The 21958-nt window shown below is 35.1% G+C and overlaps 1 protein-coding gene across 5 annotated transcripts in view; it reads right to left on the reverse strand.

The window, feature by feature from the left end:
- Positions 1-283: 283 nt before the first annotated feature.
- LOC127544650 (uncharacterized) overlaps positions 284-21958 on the reverse strand; it is a 53761-nt gene continuing 32086 nt past the window's right edge. Inside the window, exons 3-4 of one of the 5 annotated variants that reach the window (XR_007949496.1) lie at positions 16472-16595; positions 284-551 (exon numbers count right to left, since the gene is read on the reverse strand). Coding sequence is in view for 1 of the 5 variants with exons in the window: in XM_051971411.1 (XP_051827371.1) it covers positions 16570-16595 (26 nt within the window). In the remaining 4 variants the exon portion in view is untranslated. Of the gene's footprint in view, positions 552-14731; positions 16596-18987; positions 19075-21958 lie in introns of those variants that run through there. The other 4 variants (XR_007949498.1, XR_007949495.1, XM_051971411.1 and 1 more) reach the window with 4 other exon arrangements.

The following is a 21958-nucleotide window of genomic DNA, read 5'->3' on the forward strand; positions in this document are numbered from 1 at the left end:
AAAAAGTCAGTCTTTTCCCCTTTTAATGTAGAAGTCAAGGATGTTAAGAGATCTTTCCAAATAAAATCTAGCTCACAGAACAAGTATGACACAGATATTCTGCACAGAGACACAAACACAGACAAAACTGAGATAAAAGAGGACTATCCCATCTTTGCCAAAAGTCATAAACTTAAAAAATCAAAACAACTACTCAGTTATTAACAGCATGCAAACATAAACCATTCTTTTAAACAAGAGAAACAATGAATGTTAAAGGAATTTCATTTAACCAGTAGGGGGTCCAGAGCTGGGGCTGTTTCTGTTATTGACTATATAAACAGAATATTTGTTATCTGGAAAAAATATTAAGAGATTTGTGAACAGTATACAATGCAGTAATAATTTAATATAATTCATTCTTCTGTGTTGATTCAAACAGGGGAATAAGGGAAAAATGCAGCTTCCATTGTTTGATCAGGCTAAAGCTGGCCCCAAGAATAGCTTCCTGATATCAGATTACTTTCCTTCTCATTCTGAGAGCCACATTCAGAAGCCAATGTCTGTCCTTCCTGCATTTTGGACATAAAGTCAAAGATTTATTAGCATTTCCAAGGGCAAGTTGTCTCAGTAAAATTTGAGCTACTTCCCTATCACTGACAGAGTGCTGAATTGCCATCATTAAGCAATTGACAAAGTCAGCAAAAGTCTCATTGAATCCTTGCATGATTTTTGTATAGGATATCCCTCTGAACCTGCCACATGACTGATTTTACTCCATTCTGATTCAATATGTGCATTATATTGATATTAGCTGGACAAGAATCAATCTTATATCTCAGTCTTATATTTCCATATCTATGTCCTACATTTTAATACTTGTGTTAGCCTGGTGATAAACTACCTTCACCTCTTGGTGTGCATCCCAGGGCTAATATATATACCATACGTCAACATTTCAGATTGACATTAACTTTAAACAGTAACTAGTAGTAACAATAACAGAGTTGGAAATAGAAATTAGCAGTAACAATGTATCTATCATAACAGTCTTAAATACTATAGTTCATGATGTCTTGTTCCTGTTAGCATGCATTCTTCACCAAGATTATCCTAAATTTATCTTGAGCATGTCTTTCATTCATTGCTATGGGAGATAGTGAGCCAATGCTTTGAACTGAGACCTTTAAAGAGAGCAAGTCTAAAATAATACTTGAATCGGAACCTTCTTGTACATGGACTTATTCAACACTAGCCCTTTACACCCTCCCATATTGAGGCTAGTAATTCAATAGAAGTTATACTTGTGTAGTCATGCAAAATATTGCCATAATTGCCATAATAGTCAGATTGTAAAAGAAAACATAGCCCCCAAACCAAATACAAAAAAATAATCAAAAACTTAAGAAAAATAAAGTTTAAAATGTGTTCTTCAGTTTATATTGAAACACCATTAGTTCTTTCTCTGGGAAAAGATAGCATTTTTTGTAATAAGTCATTCAGAGTTGTCTCAGATCATTGTGTTTCTGAGATATGCGAAATCATTCACAACTGATCTTCTTGCAGTATTGTTGTTGCTTTATACACAGTACATTTGACTTTGCAACAGCTCACATAAGTTTTTCCAAGTTTTTTGAGACCATCCTGCTCATTATTTCTTTTTTCCCTTTTCAATATTTTATTTTTCCATTTATATGTAAAACAATTTTTTACAATTGTTTTTTAAAACTTTGAGTTCCAGATTCTCTCCCTTTCTTGCTCTGCCACCCTTGAAAAGTCCAGATGAAGTTAAGCAAAACATTTCTATAAAAGTCATATTGAAAAAGAAAACACAGATTTCTTCTCCTCCTCCCTCCCCCCCAAAAAAAAGCCTTCAAGAAAAATAAAGTAAAAAAAAAAGTATGCTTCAATCTGCATTCAGATACAATCAGTTCTTTCTGTGTATGGACAACATTTTTCATCATAAATCCTTCAAAGTTATCTTGGATCATTGTGTTGCTGAAAATTCACAGCTGATCTTCCTACAATTTCTTTTTTGTACACAGTAAATTTTACTTTAAATGAGCTCATGGAGGACTTTCCAGGTTTTTCTAAAAGGATACTGCTCATCATTTCTTATGCCACAGTAGTGTTCCATTATAATCACATATTACAATTAGTTCAGCCATTTCCCAGTCCATAGACATCCCCTCAATTTCCAGATCTTTGTACCCAGAAAAGAGTTGGCATAAATATTTTTGTACTTATAGATTGTTTTCCTTTTTTTTTTTTCCCATTTCCTTTAGAATATAGACTTAGTAGTAGTATTGCTAGGCCAAAGGGCATGCATGGTTTTATAGCCCTTTGGGCTTAGTTAAAATTGCTCTACAGAATGACTGAATCAGTTTATAATGTCACCAATAATGCATTAATGTCACATTTTCCCCAAATTCTCTCCATCTTTTGCCATTTTCCTTTTCTGTCCCATTAGCTAATTGAATAATTATAAAGTAATATCTCAGAATTGTTTTAATTTGCATTTCTCTAATCAATAGTGAAATATTTTTTCATATGACCCTTAATTGCTTTGATTGTATCAACTTAAAACTATTTATATCTTTTGATCCTTTATCAATTGGGGAATGGTCCTTATTTTTACAAATTTGAATCAGTTCCCTATACATTTGAAAAATGAGGCCTTTATCAGAGAAACTTGTTTTAAATTTTTTTTCAGTTATTTTTACTAATTACATTTCCCTTCATCTTATTTCTACACCCTTCATTTAGTCTATTCTCTCACTCTCCTTTCACCCTGTCCCTTCACAAAAGTATTTTGCTTCTGACCATCGGGTCACCCAATCTACCCTCCCTTCTATCACCCCCTTTTATTTTATCCCCTTCTCCAATTACTTTCCTTTGTGGTCAGAGATTTCTACAATTGAGAATGAATTTTATTCCATCTTTGAGCCAATTCTGATGAGAGTAGGATTCACTTTCCCTCTTACTTACCCCATCTTCCTTCTACTGTAAAAGTTTTACTTTTCTCTTTTATGTGAAATAATTTATCCCATTCTACCTTTACCTTTATTTTTCTCCTACTGCATTCCTCTCCTATTCCTTAATTTTATTTTCTAGATATCATCCCTTTATAATCAACTCATACCTGTGCCCTTTGTTGATATATACTCCTTCTCACTTCCCTAATAAAGAAAAAGTTCTTATGAATTGAAGGTATCATCTTCCCATATGTGAATATAAACATTCTAACCATGTTAGGTCCCTTATGATTTCCCTTTCCTGTTTACCATTTTGTATTTTTCTTGAGTCTTGAATCTGAAAGTCAAATTTTTTATTCTTGTCTGGTCTTTTCATCAAGAATGCTAGAAAAGTCTGTATTTCATTTAATATCCACTTTTTTTCTCTGAAGGATTATACTAAATTTTTCTGGGTAGGTAATTCTTGGTTGTAATACAAGCTCCTTTGCCCTCCAGAATATCATATCATAAGCCCTTTGATCTTTATATATATATATATATATATACATATATATATATATATAGGCTGACAAATCTTGTATTATCTTGACTATGGCTCCACAACACTTGAATTGTTTCTTTCTTTTCAAATTGATCTGGAAACTCTGGAATTTAGTTATAATATTCCTGGAAGTTTTCATTTTAAGATTTCTTTCTGAAGGGGATTGATTGGTAGATTCTTTCCATTTTTATTTTCTCCTCTGGCTCTAGAACGTATAGGTAGTCTACCTTTAAAATTTCTCCAAGGATCTATCATATCTAACTTTCCTAGCAGTTTGTTTACCTCCTTAACTTCTTTCTTATTTATTTTGTGGCTTGATTTATCTAGTTCTGAGAGAGCAAGGTTGAGATCCCCTACTAGTATAGTTTTGCTATCTATTTCTTCTTCCATCTCTCTTACCTTCTCCTTTAGGAATTTCCATGCTATATCACTTGATGCATATATGTTTAGTATTGATATTGCTTCATTATTTATGGTATCCTTTAGTAAGCCATAGTTTTCTTCCTTATCTCTTTTAATTAGATCTATTTTTGCTTTTACTTGATCTGATACAAGGATTGATACCCTGCTTTTTTTTTTCTTCACTTGAAGCATAATATATTCTGCTCCAGTCCTTTACCTTCACTCCGTATGTATCATTTTTGCTTTAAATGTGTTTCTTGTAAATAACATATTGTAGGATTCTGGCTTTTAATCCAGAGTGCTATCCATTTCTGTTTTATGGGAGAGTTCATCCTATTCACATTCGCAGTTAAAATAACTATAAGTTATGCTTTTCTCTTTCTTTTCCTCTATCCCTCCTCCCCAGTATTTTGGTTCTGATCACCACCTCCCTCTTTAGAGGCCCTTCCCTTTTCTTACACTTTTCTCCTACTACTTCTGTTTCCCCTTCTATTAGCCTTTCCTTTTCTTTTCCCCCTTTCCCTTCTACTTCCTTATAAGGTGAGACAAGTTTCTCTGTTAAACCAAATATGTCTGATATTCTCTCTTAGAGTCAAATCTGATGAGAGTAAGATTCACACAATGCTCATCCTCCTTCTTCCTTTCCCTCAATTATAATATATTTTCTTTGCCTCTTCATGAGATGTAATTTCCCTTATTTTACCTCCTTTTTCTTCTTTTTCCAGTATGATCCCCTTTCCACCTCTAGTTTCTTTTTAATATTATCATAATAAAATCAAATTATACCTGCATTCTCTAAATATACCCATAACAGAAATATAGTTCTCAAGAGTACTTTCCTTTTTACCTTTTAATGCTTCTCTTGAGTACTGTGTTTGGAGATCAATTTTTTTTTTCAGTTCTGGTCTTTTCATTATAAATAGGTGAAATTGACCTATATCATTGAATGTCCATGTTCTTCCCTGAAAGATAATGCTCATTTTAGCTAGATAGCTGATTCTTGGCTGTAATCCAAGTTCCTCTGCCTTTCAGAATATCAGGTACCAGGCCCTTTAATCCTTTAAGGTGGAAGCTGCTAGATTCTGAGTAATCCTAATTGTGGCTGCTCAGTGTTCAAATTGTTTCTTTCTGGTTGCTTGCAAAATCTTTTCCTTGGTGCAATAGTTCTGGAATTTAGCCATGATATTCCTTGGGAATTTAATTTTGGGGTCTCTTTCAGGGGGCGATCTGTGAATTCTTTAGATGGCTCTTTTACCTTGTGATTCTAAAATATCAGGGCAGTTTTCTTTTATGATTTCCTGTAAGATAATGTTTAGGTTCTTTTTTTCATCATGGCTTTCAGGAAATCCACTAATCCTTATACTGTCTCTCCTAGTTTTTCCTAAGAGATATTTCATATTTTCTTCTATTTTTTTCATTTTTTATTTTTGTTTGACTAATTCTTGAAGTCTTATTGAGTCATTCACTTCCATTTGTTCAATTTTAATTTTTAGTGTATTATTTTCTTCAATTACCTTTTTTAGTTCCTTTTGCAATTGGTCAATTAAATTTTTTTGTTCATTGCATTCTTTTTCTACTTCAAAAATTTTGTTTTTCAGTGAATTGGTATCTTTTTCATATCTCTTTTGTAGGGTATCATATACTTTTTTCATTTCTTCTTGCAATGATCTCATTTCATTTCCCCATTTTTCTTTTAACTCTCTTTTAAGATCCTTTATGCAATCTACAAAAAAAAAAAAAAAGTCTTGTGAAATGGGCTCCAGCTCATGTCTCTCTTTGGGGCTTCATTTGGGGTTGCTTTGCCTTTAGGAACTTCAGGATTTGAGGTCTGTTCTTCTCTCTCTCTATGAAAGCTGTCTATGGCAAGAGTTCTTTTTTGGTTTGTATTCATTTTTTTTAAGGCTTGAAGTCTGTTGAATACAAAAGAGGGACAGCTGCTTTAATTTGCACCGCTGCGGTTCTACTGATTGATTTCCAGTGCTTCGTAATGGTGGCTAGATCCACTGTTCTTCCAGGCTCAGTGGTTTACAATTTGCCTTTTACAAAATGAAAATCTGCCAAACCACTTGCTTGCAACCAGGACAGAGTGGCTTAAGAGCCTCACAGAAGATTCCCAGGTGCATAGGAGCTACAATGCTCTGATTCATGAGCCCAGCTTCTTGTTCCAGTCTCCCTGTGCTGTGGCCTGGACTTGGCAGACTGTCCCTCTACATGTTTGAAACAGACTTGGTCTGAAGTTCTTCCAAGGTAACTTCCTCTAGAAATGTGTTGTACTCCAAATATTTGTGGATTTTTTGACTCCAAAACCAGTTTAGAGACTTGATCTGCTGTTGATTTGAGAGAAGGTCAGAGTAGATCACAGAGAGTCATGTCTGCTCTCTATCATCTTTGCCTTTATAATTTCTTGAAAGATGATGTCTAGGTTTTTTTTTTTTTTCAATCATGGCTTTGAGTTAATCCAATAATTTTAAAATTATCTATCCTGAATCTCTTTTCCCAAGTCTGTTGTTTTTCCAATAAGATATCTCATGTTGTCTTTTTTCCCATTCTTTTGGTTGTGTTTTATTGGTTCTTGATTTCTTATAAAATCATCAGATTCCATTTTTTCAATTCTATTTTTTAGGATTTATTTTCTTCATTGGACTTTCTTCATTGGTTCCTCCTTTTCAATTTCTACTTTTTAAATTCTACTTTTAAAGAAATTTTTGTTTTGATGAATTTTTTGTACTACTCTTTCCATTTGACCTATTCTGCTTTTTAAGGAATTTTTCTCTTCATTGGCTTTTTGTACCTCCATTACCATTTGACCTAGTATATATTTTTTCAATCTTCTCTTAAATTTTGTATTTCCTTTACCAAACTGCTAACTTGTTTTTCCTTATTTTTTTTGGATCAATCTTATTACTCTTCCCAATTTTTACTCTACTCTTACTTAAATTCAAATTATTTTTTGAACTCTTCCATGACCTGATACCAATTCATATTTTTCTTGCAGATAATTCTTTTGAATGTGTATTTTGATCTTCCTTGTTACCATAGTAACTATAGTTACTTTTTTGTTGTTTGCTTATTTCCCTCCTTGTTACTTGACTTTTAACTCTTTCTTAAAGTAGGATTCTGCTTCCAAGGTGGAGGCTGCGCTGTCCCAAATTTTAAAGTTTTTGTATATCTGTTTTCAGAAATACTTCTAAAAATCCATAAGTTTCCAATTCTTACAAGGTGGTATTATCTAAGAAGTGTGTTTACTATTCTTCTGGTGTGTGCTCTGGTCTGCCACTGACCACAAACATTCTTTTTTGCCCTGCAACTATAAAGAGGGTTTCCACTTCACTGTGGCCACAAGTTCTGTAATACTAGTGCTCTTCCTTGCCTAGGGACTGCCACCCAAAACTTCAATCCAGATTTGAGTATGTGAAACTACCAACTCCTGCCTTAGTGCTGGCAAGGAGACCCCTATAATCTTCTTCTAGTCAATTTTTGACTTCCTTACTGTGTCTTGGCTGTGACCTAAAAGCTCTGGAAGCAACCACTGCTGATTCAGGCTTCCCAAGGCCTGATTCTGGTTTGCTGAGTCCAGTGCTATGTTGCTATAGTCTACCATGGACTGTGTGCCATTCTTACCCAAATACAAACTCAACCTTTCCCACTAACCTTCTAAGTTGTCTTTAGCATCTATGGGTTGAAAGGTCTGGAATTGCCATTGTTGCCATTGATTCAGTTGCCTGGAGATCTGCTCCTGATTTTCTAGGGACCAGTCTATGGTAGTACAGCCTGTGTTAAACTGCATTCCATTCACATCCTGGTGCAACAGACATTTCCTGATAAACTTCTAAGTTGTCTTAGGCTGGAAAATTGTTTCATTCCATCTTTGTACAATTTGTTTACAATTTAAACAAACTTAAAGGTATTTGAAGGGCTTTGGGGAAGAATTCAGACTAGTGCCTGACTTTACTCCACCATCTTGGCTCTGCCTCCCCTTTTCCAGTCCTCTCAAACTTTATACCTGAATCCCACCACCCTTTCATATTCTGCAGTACAGTGACACTAGCCTTTTTACAATTCTTCACATAAGAAACTCCATTTCCCAACTCTAGGCACTTTCAGAATGCTTTCTCTCTTCATTTCTAAGTGGCTTCCCTAGTATTCAAAAGTCTCCAAGTTTCACCTTTTTCAGGAAGCTTTTCACAGTTTTCCTTAATCTTAGTCCCCACCTTCTGATATTATCCCTGATTTATGCTGAACATGCTGTGCTTGCACATAGCTATTTGTACCTTGTCTATCCCATTCAAGTCTGAGCTTCTGGAAAGCAAGAACATTTGTTGTTGTTTTGATTTATTTTGGGTTTTGGGGAGGGAAATTTGGGAGGTTTTTTGGTTCAGTTTGTTTTGTTATATTCCCAGTGTTTAACAAAGTACTTGGAGTATAAAAGGCATTTCTTAAATGCTTACTGACTGATTGAACCATCACCAGCCCCGCATTCTTAGTGGAGTCTCTGTGGCTGGAGTATTGCCACTGACTGCCAAAGAAAATTTAGCTTGCAGATTCCTTGTCTTTTTCTCATTATTAAGCCCAAGACTACACGAACAGTCCTATTGCTGGATGCAAAACTAATTCCTAGGAATTAAATGAATATAACCTGAAATATTAAAATATAAAATCCTTGGCATAGCCACTGCTCTAGTCCCCTTTTCTCCTTTCTGTTTACATATGAAGCAGAGATAAAAAAAAAAAATTATTGAGTACTTTCAATGCCCTGAGCACTGTGCTAAGTTTTAAGAATACAAATACAAACAAATAAAGCAATCCATATTTTCAAGGAGTTTGCATCATAATAAAAGAAAAAAATACATAAAATAAATGGAAAGGGTGCCTTTGAAAAATAAAGGCTCTAGTAAAGAGATGTAGAAATCCACAGAATAAGTTGATCCAGAAATTAAGTGAATATGGCTGGGGAACTCTCATGAAATAATGGATTGGGGTAAGGGCTCACTAATCAAAGCAGAACTCAAAATGGAGGTATAAGGAAGTGCAAGTCTGCTGTCAAGGAGGTAAATTCCACAGAATTAGCTAAAGACTAAGATATTTAAAATACTGTGATTACATAGCTTATTGAATATGGAGATGAAAAGGACTAGCTCTAGTATACCTATATAAAGCCATTTCTTTCTGGCCATCTTTACATACTTCCTATTGGTTTTCTAGATTTGTGAGTGTGGTCAAGAGGATTTAAAGAAAGGAAAGGAATCTATAGGGGTGAGGAAAAATAGTAGGGAAAGCAGGAGAAAATTGATTAGCAGCCTAATTGTTGTCATAAGAGCTGCCAGTTTGGGGATGTAGGATGCTCCTTTCATTTTGATCTATGTTGCCTCCATAATACGGATCTCCCCAGTAGGCACAATCCTGACCACTCCAGTCTACCTCATGGAAGCAGAGAAAGCCAGAACACAGAGCAACGGCTACTTGTATCCTGTCTTCTCCATGACAACCAGGAAATCTGATTGTGAAGGGATGCAGAAGAAGAGTTAGCAACTTTGGACATCAACATACACATGTCCTAGCACTCTGTCTTTTGGCTTTCTTCTTAAAGTGTATGCTTTTTGATCCCTATAGTGAGTGACAAAAGACACTTATCCTCTTGTGATCACCAGTTTCATCGGAAACCAGTTGCTAATTATAGTTTCTGCATGTCCAGTGGGGAAGAACTATTCAGGTAGCATTTATCTAGCCCTTTACATGTGTCAACACATTTGATCTTTACAATAGTCCTGGGAGATATATACTATTATCCACTGAGGGTAAGAGATTTGCAACCACCGGATTTGAACTGAGATCTACCTGACTCAAAATCTAGGACTCTACCCACTGTGTCATTTAACTATCTCTAATAAGTTAAGAGAGTGAGGTGTCAGTATTGTTAATGTCAAAGGTTAATGTGAAACATATACCCTCTTGTTTGGAAGGTGTACATTTCTACAATAGAAATTTATGACTTTTGCAATAAAAAAGATTTATAGGTCATATTCTAAAGCTATAAATGGAGGACACTCTGGCAAGAAAGAAATACTAAGTTATCATAAAAGTCCTCTTATTTTAGAGTAAAATGTGCAAGAACAGAAGACATATGTGTTTTCCTTTAAACAAAAAAATGTGGGAAAATACCAAGAAGGAATAACCAGTGTTGAATAGTGGGAAAAATGTTAGCTTTGAAAGTCAGAGGCTTTAATCTTCAATTTGCCTTCTTGCTATCTTTCATGACCTTAAATCTCAGTTTTCCTAAGTGTAAAATTAAGTAGTTGGAATAAATTATCTATAAATTTCTTTCCATCTCTAAAACCTATAAGACTTTTGGACAGATACCTAATCAAATCCAGTCCAGAGATAGTACCATCTCCTGATGCCAGGTGAAACCCCATAAACTAGCTTAGATATATTCAAGGCCCATACCTTACATGTAAGAACGTAAGAAATGAATCACTAGAGATGGCAGAGGGGGCTTTTAAGGCTGAAGGCAGTAATCCTAGAGAGGATATCAGTATGGCCAAAATTTGTTCCTATTTTTCTCATTTCGTTCAAAATCTGTGATACTTTAGAGCTAAAAGGAACTTTAAAGGTAGAGCTTACCTCCTCATTTTACATATGGGGAAATTGACCCAGAGAAGAAAATAAGGTTGTCCAAGTTTCACGTCTACTAAATATTACTATAGGATTAGAAATCACATACCTGAATCATTCATTCTATTGTATCAAGCTAACCTTTCCTCTCATTCCCAATTTCCTCATTTCCACTTATGTTGGATCATTTCACAATGAATATTTCATATTCATTGAATAGATCCTCAGCAGACAGGTTCCTACCACAGCACCCAGATGGGGTCCTCACATACTATAGAGATTCAGAGAATGTTTCTCTCTCTGGGAGTTCACAGGCTATTAGGCTATAAACCGGATTACTCTGCAGAAATCCCATGAGAACACAGAACTATGGACATTTGGAAAAGGGAGAGAACACTTCTGGATAAGAGATTCTTCATGGAGGAGGAAACACTGTAGCTCAGATTTGAAAGATTATTGTGATTTCATTCAACAGAAATAAGAGAGGAAAATAGGGTAATTTCAAAGGGAAAAAAAAAACATAAGCAAGTGTGGAGATGTAGCTGGAGCAGGGAGGAGAAGAATCAATTCTATAATTATTTATCAACAGCCACCTTTGAGGAACAGATTGACATAGTGGAGAGAGAGGACTACCTTGATGTTAGGGAGACCTATGGTCAAGTTCTATAGCTAATCTACACTAAGTAGGTAACCATAGCTAATCTACACTAAGTAGGTAACCATTAATGAGTCATTTAACTTTTCAGAGCTCTAGGTGGCTAAGATCCATCAACAACTTGCAACAGTGGCAGAAGTTCCATGCCATCACCTCCCTATACTATCAAAATCATAGGCCTGGATTGAGGTAGGAAGGAGGGAAAAGGAAGAAATATAAAGCTACTGAAGTCTTTGGAGATGGGAATGTACTTGAGGCAGACTTTGTTAGTAGCTTTATGGAGGATCATTGGAGAGAGGAGAGAAGAAGCAGAGAGGACAATTCTTGGGCTCTGTTTAGGCCTTGTCCTGAATAAAGAAGCAAATGCAGGATGGGAAAATTTAAAGGAGTTTGTTGAGTTTGTGAAGGAATGGGTTGATTCTCCAGAAGCCCTTATAGCAGTGAATCATAACACCCCTCAAAGAATTACAAATCAGCCTTTACTGACTCAGATGTTACTTGTGGATTGGGAGTGAAATAAATTAGATGCTAGAGAGAAGAGGGGAGAGGTCAAGGAATGCAACTGCCTCTCAGTCTCCTTATATCCTTACCATCCTCTCATATGAAGGCATCTATTCTGCTGGTCAGAATTAGCCAACCCCAATAGCCACTGGGGTTGTTCCTGCAACAGGAGTTTATTGTAACATTCAAATAAAAGTGTGTGGAATATAGCCAAGCAATGAACTCAAATATGCTGCTCCTTTTATAAACAACTTTTTTTTTTAAATGAGACAATCCTCTTAGGAACATATATATATATATATATATATATATATATATATATATATTTAAAAGGACATTGTAATTCATTCCTCCCCTATTGCTGAATCATAGGAAAATAAGATTAGAGGTTAGGGGATAGGGTGAGAGCACATATGGCTATGTGTTGAATAGCAGGTAAGAGATGGGATCAAAATGCTGATGAACTTCCCCAAAGAGTGGTTAAAGACAAGCCATATTGGAAATAATGGGGTCAAAGGACTGAGTCAGTATCAATTTTTAATAATTACCCACTGTTTTCTTTGACAAAGACTCAGTTTCAATTGATAAATGATGGACAGAAGCAGCTACACCCAAAGAAAGAACATTGGGAAACGAATGTGAACTATTTGCATTTTTGTTTTTCTTTCCGAGTTGTTTTTACCTTCTGAATCCAATTCTCCCTGTGCAACAAGAGAACTGCTCGATTCTGCACACATATATTGTATCTAGGATATACTGCAACATATTTAACATGTATAGGACTGCTTGCCATCTAGGGGAAGGGGTGGAGGGAGGGAGGGGAAAAATTGGAACAGAAGCGAGTGCAAGGGATAATATTGTAAAAAAATTACCCTGGCATGGATTCTGTCAATATAAAGTTATTATAAAATAAAATAAAATATTAAAAAAGAAAAAAAAATAATTACCCACTGTGGTGCTAAACATATGCATGGTGCAGCACTACAATTAGACCTCTGTCAGTTCTCTACTCTCAATTGCACATCCCAAACTCTATTACTTATAAATGTGGAGGATGGCTTAGGGATCAGTTCTTTGTACCAAGGAAGGCACTGTAAAAATAAACAGGGATTTTGACCAGTGAAAAGTTCTGTACCTCAAAATATTTCTGTAGACCATGGATTTTGGCAATTCGGTGTAATCACTCTGTGGGTGTTCACATGGTAAGGTGCCCATTTCCTCTCCTCTTTCATCATGGTTCTCTTCCACATGGGCTCAGACTTTTGACAAGAAAAGCAGTTAGAGACCATACAATGGGTTTCTGAATCTACATTGTGTCCAGACCATGAAAAAATATATATACAGTTCAAGGGCTTAGGTTCTTACTTTGGTATCAGTCCAAGGAGAAATGATAAGCTTGCATAATGGGTAATAGGTCTGTAATATGACATTACTAATATAGCAAGCAGAGTTATAACAGGTGAATAAAGAAATCCAACATAGCAATAGAGAAGGGGTATGAAGTTCTTTGGCAGCATCTATGATTTTCAAAGAGTTTGGCAAATAGTTCCTGTATATTTCTCAGATAGTTGCACATAGATCAGGACAGGCCAATAAAGGCAATTCCTCAACCCTATTCAGGTCCTGTTGTGGTTGTTTGTCCTCAGTTTTTGAAAAGAACCAATGACATCATGGAGTGATGTCTTGACTCACACATGAATTGGATTTAATTGAGGCAGAGACCCTTAGGTAATTAGGTAATGCTGTTAAAATCTCCTAGTGATAAGGCTGCATAATTTAGTAAATCATGACAATTGAATCAGATGGATTCAGATTTTAAAAAAACTAATGCTAATAACAACAGACCTATAAGTAGAACACCAAATTAAGAACCTATAATTAACCTGAATGTTCAGAGAATTTCAATTTTTGCATAGTGCTTGCACATTTTTATCTTCCCCAACCTTGAATCTAATATGGACAATGTCATCAACAAGCTAAAAGAGGAATCTTAAAGGAGCAACTAGTTGGTGAGTAGATAGAGCACCAGCCCTGAAGTCGGGAGAATCTGAATTCAAATATGACCTCAGACACTTAATACTTCCTGGCTTCAGGACTCTGGGTGAGTCACTTAACCCCAATGTCTCAGAAAAAAAAAAGGAATCTTAAAATGGCCCATCAGGGCCTGCCTTGGAAAGTAAACTCTCCCATCTTTTAATATTCTCATACAGATACTTCAAAATTTGGGGGAAAGACATGATTTAGAATTCCTAATAAACTTTTACATGTAAAAAACCCTTAATTTTGAGAATTTATTAACAAAAAACACTTTGTGTATAATATATTTATACATGTGCTATAATATATATATATATATATATATATATGTATACACACATACACATCATACACATATTTGCTGTTCTTATTCAGTTGGATCCTATTTTTTTGTGACCCCCCCCCCCCTTGGGGAGTTTTCTTAGCAAAGAAGTGGTTTGCCATTTTCTTCTCTAGCTCATTTTATAGATGAAGAAACTGAGGCAAACAGAATTAAGTGATTTACTTAAGGTCACCAATAGTGTTTGAGATCAGATTTAAAATTGTGAAGATGAGTCTTTTTAATTCATGTCCAATATTCTATCCATAGTACCACTTGGCTAATATAGATTTAGATAGATAGATAGATACATATAGATATACATATATATTCTGGTTCTTAGATAAAACAATTCAATTTTATTGCCTTCTTAACATTTACTATTCCATTAAATTAATTTTTTTCACATCTATGTCTTTCCTTCCCTTTTTGAGCATTTATATATATATATACATACATACATGCATGCATACATACACATACACATACATAATCTTCATAGCATTTTGAAAGAAAGGGGTACTGGAAGGACCCAATTCTACACATGAATATATAATTATTAGTAAGAAGATAGCAAGTTCAGGAACTCATTGGTAAACAATTTGTCCTTGTTGAGTCTCTAAAAATTAATCTTTCAGATTGACTCTTTTTTTTTTTAATTTAAAATTTTTATTTAATAATTACTTTATATTGACAGAATCCATGCCAGGGTAATTTTTTTACAACATTATCCCTTGCACTCATTTCTGTTCCGATTTTTCCCCTCCCTCCCTCCACCCCCTCCCCTAGATGGCAAGCAGTCCTATATATGTTGGATATGTTGCAGTATATCCTAGATACAATATATGTTTGCAGAACCGAACAGTTCTCTTGTTGCACAGGGAGAATTGGATTCAGAAGGTATAATTAACCCGGGAAGAAAAACAAAAATGTAGATAGATCACATTCGTTTCCCAGTGTTCTTTCTTTGGGTGTAGCTGCTTTTGTCCGTCATTTATCAATTGAAACTCAGGTCTCTTTGTCAAAGAAATCCACTTCCATCAAAATATGTCCTCATACAATATCGTTGTCGAAGTGTATAATGATCTCCTGGTTCTGCTCATTTCACTTAGCATCAGTTCATGTAAGTCTCGCCAGTCCTCTCTGTATTCATCCTGCTGGTCATTTCTTACAGAACAATAATATTCCATAACATTCATATACCACAGTTTACCCAGCCATTCTCCAATTGATGGGCATCCATTCATTTCCCAGTTTCTAGCCACTACAAATAGGGCTGCTACAAACATTTTGGCACATACAGGTCCCTTTCCCTTTTTTAGTATTTCTTTGGGATATAAGCCCACAGATTGGCTCTTATATGTTACATTTTCAAATGAGTTAAGGTTTGGTTGAGACAAAGTGCAGAAAATCTGTAAGTTCATTAAGTGTTCTTTTTTTCATTCAATATTATGATTAGTTTTGCTGGATATGAAATTTCTCCTGCAGGTCTAGTTTTTTAAATTGTCAATATATATTATACCAAGTCTTTTATTATAGTTGCTGATAAATCCTGTACAATTCTAATTGTAGTTCCAGCATGTTTGAATTCATTTTTGATGTTGTTGTTGTTGTAAAATTTTCTTTTTGATCTGGGGATTTTAAATTTAGCAATAATATTCCTTTGTGTTTTTCTTGTAGGATCTCTCTGAGGTGGTGATTGGTGGATTTTTTCTATTTCTACTTTTCCCTTAGGTTCTATTACTTCAGGACAATTTCCTTGGATTATTTCTTGCATTATTATGTCCAAGTCCTTTTTTTGGTAACAGCTTTCAGATAATCCAATTATTCTTTTTTTTTTCTTCTTGATTTCTTCTCCAAATCTGTTGATATTCTTATGTTTCACATTCTCTTCTATTTTCTTCATTTTTTCTATTTTGCTTCATTTCTTGGTTTTTTATAGCTTCACTGGCTTTTCCTTACCCAGTTCTAATTTTCAGAGTCATTTTCTTTTTTAAGACTCTGTATCTCCTTTCCTTATTCTTCTTATTTTTCTTTGATAGCCCTAATTTTAAACAAATTTTTCCTCAGCTTCTCATGTTTGATTTTTAAGGTATCTTTTTGAGTCCCATAAATTCTTTCTGGACAGGCAACCATTTAATGATACTCTTTGGTGTAGAAGAGACGTCTTTTTATTTTTTTTTTTTAACTTCACTGACCTCCTCTGAAGATGAACCCATCTTCTCTGTTCCCATAGCAAGTTTCTATAGTTAGATTTTTTCTTCTTTGCCTGTCATTTATTTCAAATGAGAATTATTCGTGTAAGCACCTCTAATTGTGGGGTAGAGGCAGATAGTCCCTCCAGCTTCACTTCATCTCTCCTCTCTGACCTGGAACCACAGATCAAAAGCTCTACCCTTCTGCAAGTTTGGCAGCCAACAGTATCCCTGCCCCACTGCTTCTGCACTTACCCAACTGTGCTGGTTCCTTTTTTCCCAGGGCTGATTTTCTACAGCACAGCTGTACCTGGCATTCCTACTCAGTCAAGATTCCTTCAGGCCTCCATTATTCACTTGTCCTGATGATAAAAATTTGCTATGTAAGAAAAAAGGAGGAAAATATTAAGATGGTCTTGAAAGGTGAACAATTGGCTTCATGACAATTCAAATAATCATACATAAAATCAAAACTTAGAACAATATCAAATTATAGTCCCAGTGATTTTACCTCAAATAGCAAAATTTTCAATAATTATAGCTTGAGACTAAGTTATTATATTTCTCATGTTGCAACAATTAACAATGAGCAAATATAAAATTATTTCATTTATTTTTCTTTTGTAAATTAATAGTAATTACATTCTGGAGCTTCATACATACAGTGACTATATGATAATTGACTCAAAACTAAAGTTTGAAAAACTTGGGGCAGTCCCATCCAAATTGGATCATCTTACAAGTTTTCTTATAATAAAGAATGAACTTTATCTATCACTTATGAACATTATGAAATTGTATATTTTAATAAATAGTATATCCGGAAATTACATCTTTGAACCACCTTCATAACAACAGACCTTAAATCAGACTTTTCTTGTGCAGCAAGATAATGTATACATATATTAGATTTAACATATACTTTAACATATTTAACATGTATTGGACTACTTTCCATCTGGTGGGGGGTGGGGAGAAGGAAGGAAAAATTTGGAACAGAAAGTTTTGCAAGGGTCAGTGTTGAAAAATTACCTATTCATATATTTTGTAAATAAAAAGCTTTAATAAAAATTTTTTAAAAATTGTTTTCTAACAACATTTCTGATACAATGGTTTCCCAGATTTCACAATAAAAGGAAAAAAAAAACTTAGAAACACAATAACATATAAGTATTACTTATTTAAATTACAAAACAAATCTTATTGCCTCTCAGATGACATCAGTTCAGTTGAATGTATTTCCAAAATTATCATTTTAACATTTTTGACATTCTATATCGATGGCATTTAAGACCAATATAGCATGCTTACATTTACTCACATTTATATAGTGTTTGCCATGTGTCTGTCATTGTGCTAAACAATTTTAATCATAGTATTGTCACAACAGTCTTGGGAAGTGGATGTTATCATTATCCTATTTTACACATGAGGAAATGGAGGTAAACAGGTGAAGTGACTTGCTGAAGATCACACAGTTAATAAGTTTCCGAGTCCAGATTTAATTCAGGTTTTCTGCTCCATGCATTTTTAAGCATATCTCCTTATTACCAAATATCAGATACACTTATTTCTAATTCACCACAATTATCTTAGTGGGAAAATGCATTTCACTATAAATGAGACCACATGATTTATTTTCAAGATTGAGAGTTCATAATTAATATGTTCATAATAGAGTTCATAATAATTTGGGGAGATCCCCAAGGTTCTCCCTTTGTAAAAAGTAAAAAAAAAAAAGTTCGACCCCCTTTTACAAAGTCCTTATTTCAAGGCTTAGCCTCTGAAGGACAAGGCTGATGACAACAGATAGAATAATATTCTTGTCAATTTAGGTATTTCTATCCCACCCAATCTTTTCTTAGGAACTATTTTTTGTTGGAATCCTTACAAAGTGTTAAGTCATTAGAATTGATAGAGACAATAATTATCTAATTTAGCATGGTTCAGTATGATTGATCTGATCCTACGAGGAGATGTTATGGGCCAGAACTTGAAACAAGGTACTAAGTAAAATTGAGGAGACAATGTTTAAATCTAGTTTAGAATTAATTTACTCCTACAACAAATAATGGTTTCCCAGTGATATAATGATTGGTGTGTACTCAGTATACAGCATATAAGCAAGAAGCTCTCAGGGCCAAAGAGCCCTCTGGGAGATTGAGAGCCAGGAGTGAGTGGAGGCATCAGCTGAGAAGATTCAGAAAGAGCTAGAGGCAGAAGCTGGCAGACAAGCTGCAAGAGCTCTTGGAACCAAGGAGTGAGATAGGCCTGTAAGAAAACTAACTGGCCCAAGGAAAAAGACAATACTTGGAAGGACAAAATAAACGTTTGGATTTTATCAGCTGGCTGTATTTTGAGGTGATTATTGATCTGAACTGAAACTAAGGCTGACTCTAGAAACCTCCCCAAGAAACCTGCTCTCCCAGACCATCGTATATTATACAAAAGAAAAGAACACCATAATTTTTTTTTATTAAAGCTTTTTATTTTCAAAACATATTCATGGATAATTTTCAACATTCACCCTTGCAAACTTGTATTCTAAATTTTTTTCCCTCTCTTCCCCTATTCATTCTCCTACATGACAAGTAATCCAATATATGTTAAATATGTACAATACTTCTATACATATTTTCACAATTATCATGCTGCACAAGAAAAAACACACCAAAAAGGGAGAAAAATGAGAAAGAAAACAAAATGCAATCAAACAGCAACAAGAAGGGTGAAAATACTATGTTGTGATCCCAAACTCAGTTCCCACAGACCTCTCTCTGAGTGCAGGTGGCTCTCTTCATCACATGACCATTGGAACTAGCCCGAATCATCTCATTGTTGAAAAGAGGCATGTCCATCAGAATTGATTTTAGTATAATGTTGTTGTTGCCATGTTCAATGATATCCTGGTGCTGTTCACTTCACTTAGCATCAGTTCATGTCAGCCTCTCCAGGCCTCTCTGAAATTATCCTGCTGATAGTTTCTTTTTTTTTTTTTTTTAATTTAAATTTTATTTTATTTAATAATAATTTTGTATTGACAGAATCCATGCCAGGGTAATTTTTTACAACATTATCCCTTGCACTCGCTTATGTTTTGTTTTTTCCCCTCCCTCCTTCCATCCCCCCCCAAGATGGCAAGCAGTCCTATATATGTTAAATATGTTGCAGTATATCCTAGATACAATACATATTTGCAGAACCGAACAGTTCTCCTGTTGCACAGGGAGAATTGGATTCAGAAGGTAAAAATAACTCGGGAAGAAAATCAAAAATGCAAATAGTTCACATTCGTTTCCCAGTGTTCCTTCTTTGGGTGTAGCTGTTTCTGTCCATCATTTATCCATTGAAACTCAGGTCTTTTTGTCATAGAAATCCACTTCCATCAGAATACATCCTCATACAATATCGTTGTCAAAGTGTATAATGATCTCCTGGTTCTGCTCATCTCACTTAGGACTGATGGTCCATGTAGGTCTCTCCAAGCCTCTCTGTATTCATCCTGCTGGTCATTCCTTACAGAGCAATAATATTCCATAACATTCATATACCACAATTTACCCAGCCATTCTCCAATTGATGGTCATCCATTCATTTTCCAGTTTCTAGCCACTACAAACAGGGCTGCTACAAACATTTTGGCACATACAGGTCCCTTTCCCTCTTTTAGTATCTCTTTGGGGTATAAGACCAATAGAAATACTGCTGGATCAAAGGGTATGCACAGTTTGATAACTTTTTGGGCATAATTCCAGATTGCTCTCCAGAATGGTTGGATTCGTTCACAACTCCACCAACAATGCATCAGTGTCCCCGTTTTCACGCATCCCCTCCAACATTCATCATTATTTTTTCCTGTCATCTTAGCCAATCTGACAGGTGTGTAGTGATATCTCAGAGTTGTCTTAATTTGCATTTCTCTGATCAATAGTGATTTGGAACACTCTTTCATGTGAGTGGTAATAGTTTCAATTTCATCATCTGAAAATTGTCTGTTCATATCCTTTGACCATTTATCAATTGGAGAATGGCTTGATTTTTTATAAATTTGAGTCAGTTCTCTATATATTTTGGAAATGAGGCCTTTAGCTGATAGTTTCTTACAGAACAATAATATTCCATAACATTCATATAATATTCCATACTTATCCAGTCATTCTCCAACTGATGGGCATCCACTCAGTTTCCAGTTTCACACAGTTAAGAAGTGTTAAGTGTCTGAGGCAGGATTTGAACTCAGGTCCTCCTGATTTCAGGACCAGTACTCTTCAATCAGCTTTTGTAAGCAGTGTACCCTCTCTCCCTCCATTTTGTACATTTCGAGTTGGAATAGAATCATCATCAGGTGCTTTGTCATACAAGAAGAACCTAATGGTATTCAAGACCTCTTCTTCAATTGAAAGTTCAGCTAGAGTAGGATTGACATCAACTTGAGATATATGGGTCAATGGCTTCAGCATTGGCTAATGATGGGCTGTTGAGAATACTATGGAAGTGTTCAGCCCATCTTTTCAGGATCATATACTTATCAAGAGTTAATTTGGCTCTATCAAATTTGGTTAAGTAGTTGAAATGCCTCATAGCTCAGTTTAACTAAAACACTATTTTTAAAAAGGTACTAATATCACAAATCCCGCAAGGTAGGTTGAAGCAATACTGAAAGTAAATATGAAGATCATTAAATGACAGGATTAGGAATTTGTTCCTTCTCCAAAAGGCAGCAGGAAGCTCCTAAAAATTTGGGTAAGGTGGGGATAAAGTCACATCTGTATCCAGCAGAGGGACTTGTCCATCTTCATTTTACAAAGAAAGAAACTGAAGCCCTGAGATAAAAAGAGACTTTTCCAGAGTCATCAGAATTTGGGTCATCAACCCCAGAAGTTCAAACCCGGGTTACAGATTCTCTTTCCCCTGCATTTTGCTGCCTGCCTAGATAGTCACTACAAAATGGCTAGAGTGCTGGCCCTAGCACCAGGACTCATGTTTGAATGTCATTTTGGATCTCTGTGATCTTAGCAGATAGATTCGCCATTCTAAATCTCAGTCTCTTCATTTTTTAAATGAGCATATTAATAGCACCAACGTAAATATTATAATTGTTATGGGGCACAAATGATATTAAAAAAAAATCTAGATAGGAGGTGATGAGTTGGTGGCAATGTGAGTGGAGAGAATCTGTTACAATTCAAAAAATACAATACAATACAAAAGATATTTGTGGAGAGAAAAAAAACAAAACAGTGTTTAGCAACTGATTAGATATTGATGGGGAAGAGAATTTGGGAATAGACAATAGGGAAAAATCAGAGATGATCCTGAGGTCCTGAAGATGGGTGGCTTGAAAGATGGTGATGTCCTAAATATAGATAGGAAAATTTGGGAGAAATAAGTAGGTTTAAAGAGAAAAGATGTTTGATTTTAAGCTTATGGTACAATTGGTACTATTGGTACCATTTAAATGGTACAATTGAAAGTGTATTTGATTAGAAGTCAGAAGACCAGTTCTGCCACTTTACTACACATGTCAGTCACTTCTGGGCCTCAAGGGGTTGGCCACAAGGCTGGAAGCCCAACATGTAATTTTCTATACTTTTTCCACTAGTGACTTTTCATGCCTCAAATGATCTCCCTTAACTTCCACATTTGTGAGAAAAAAAAAAAAAAAAAAACTACACTTCAAAAGGGAAACCAACAATTCACAATGAAACAATGTTGCAAGAATCAAAAGAATTTTATAAGCTG

The sequence above is a fragment of the Antechinus flavipes genome, chromosome 1, assembly GCF_016432865.1.
Source record: "Antechinus flavipes isolate AdamAnt ecotype Samford, QLD, Australia chromosome 1, AdamAnt_v2, whole genome shotgun sequence".
In the NCBI taxonomy this organism is placed as follows: Eukaryota; Metazoa; Chordata; class Mammalia; order Dasyuromorphia; family Dasyuridae; genus Antechinus; species Antechinus flavipes.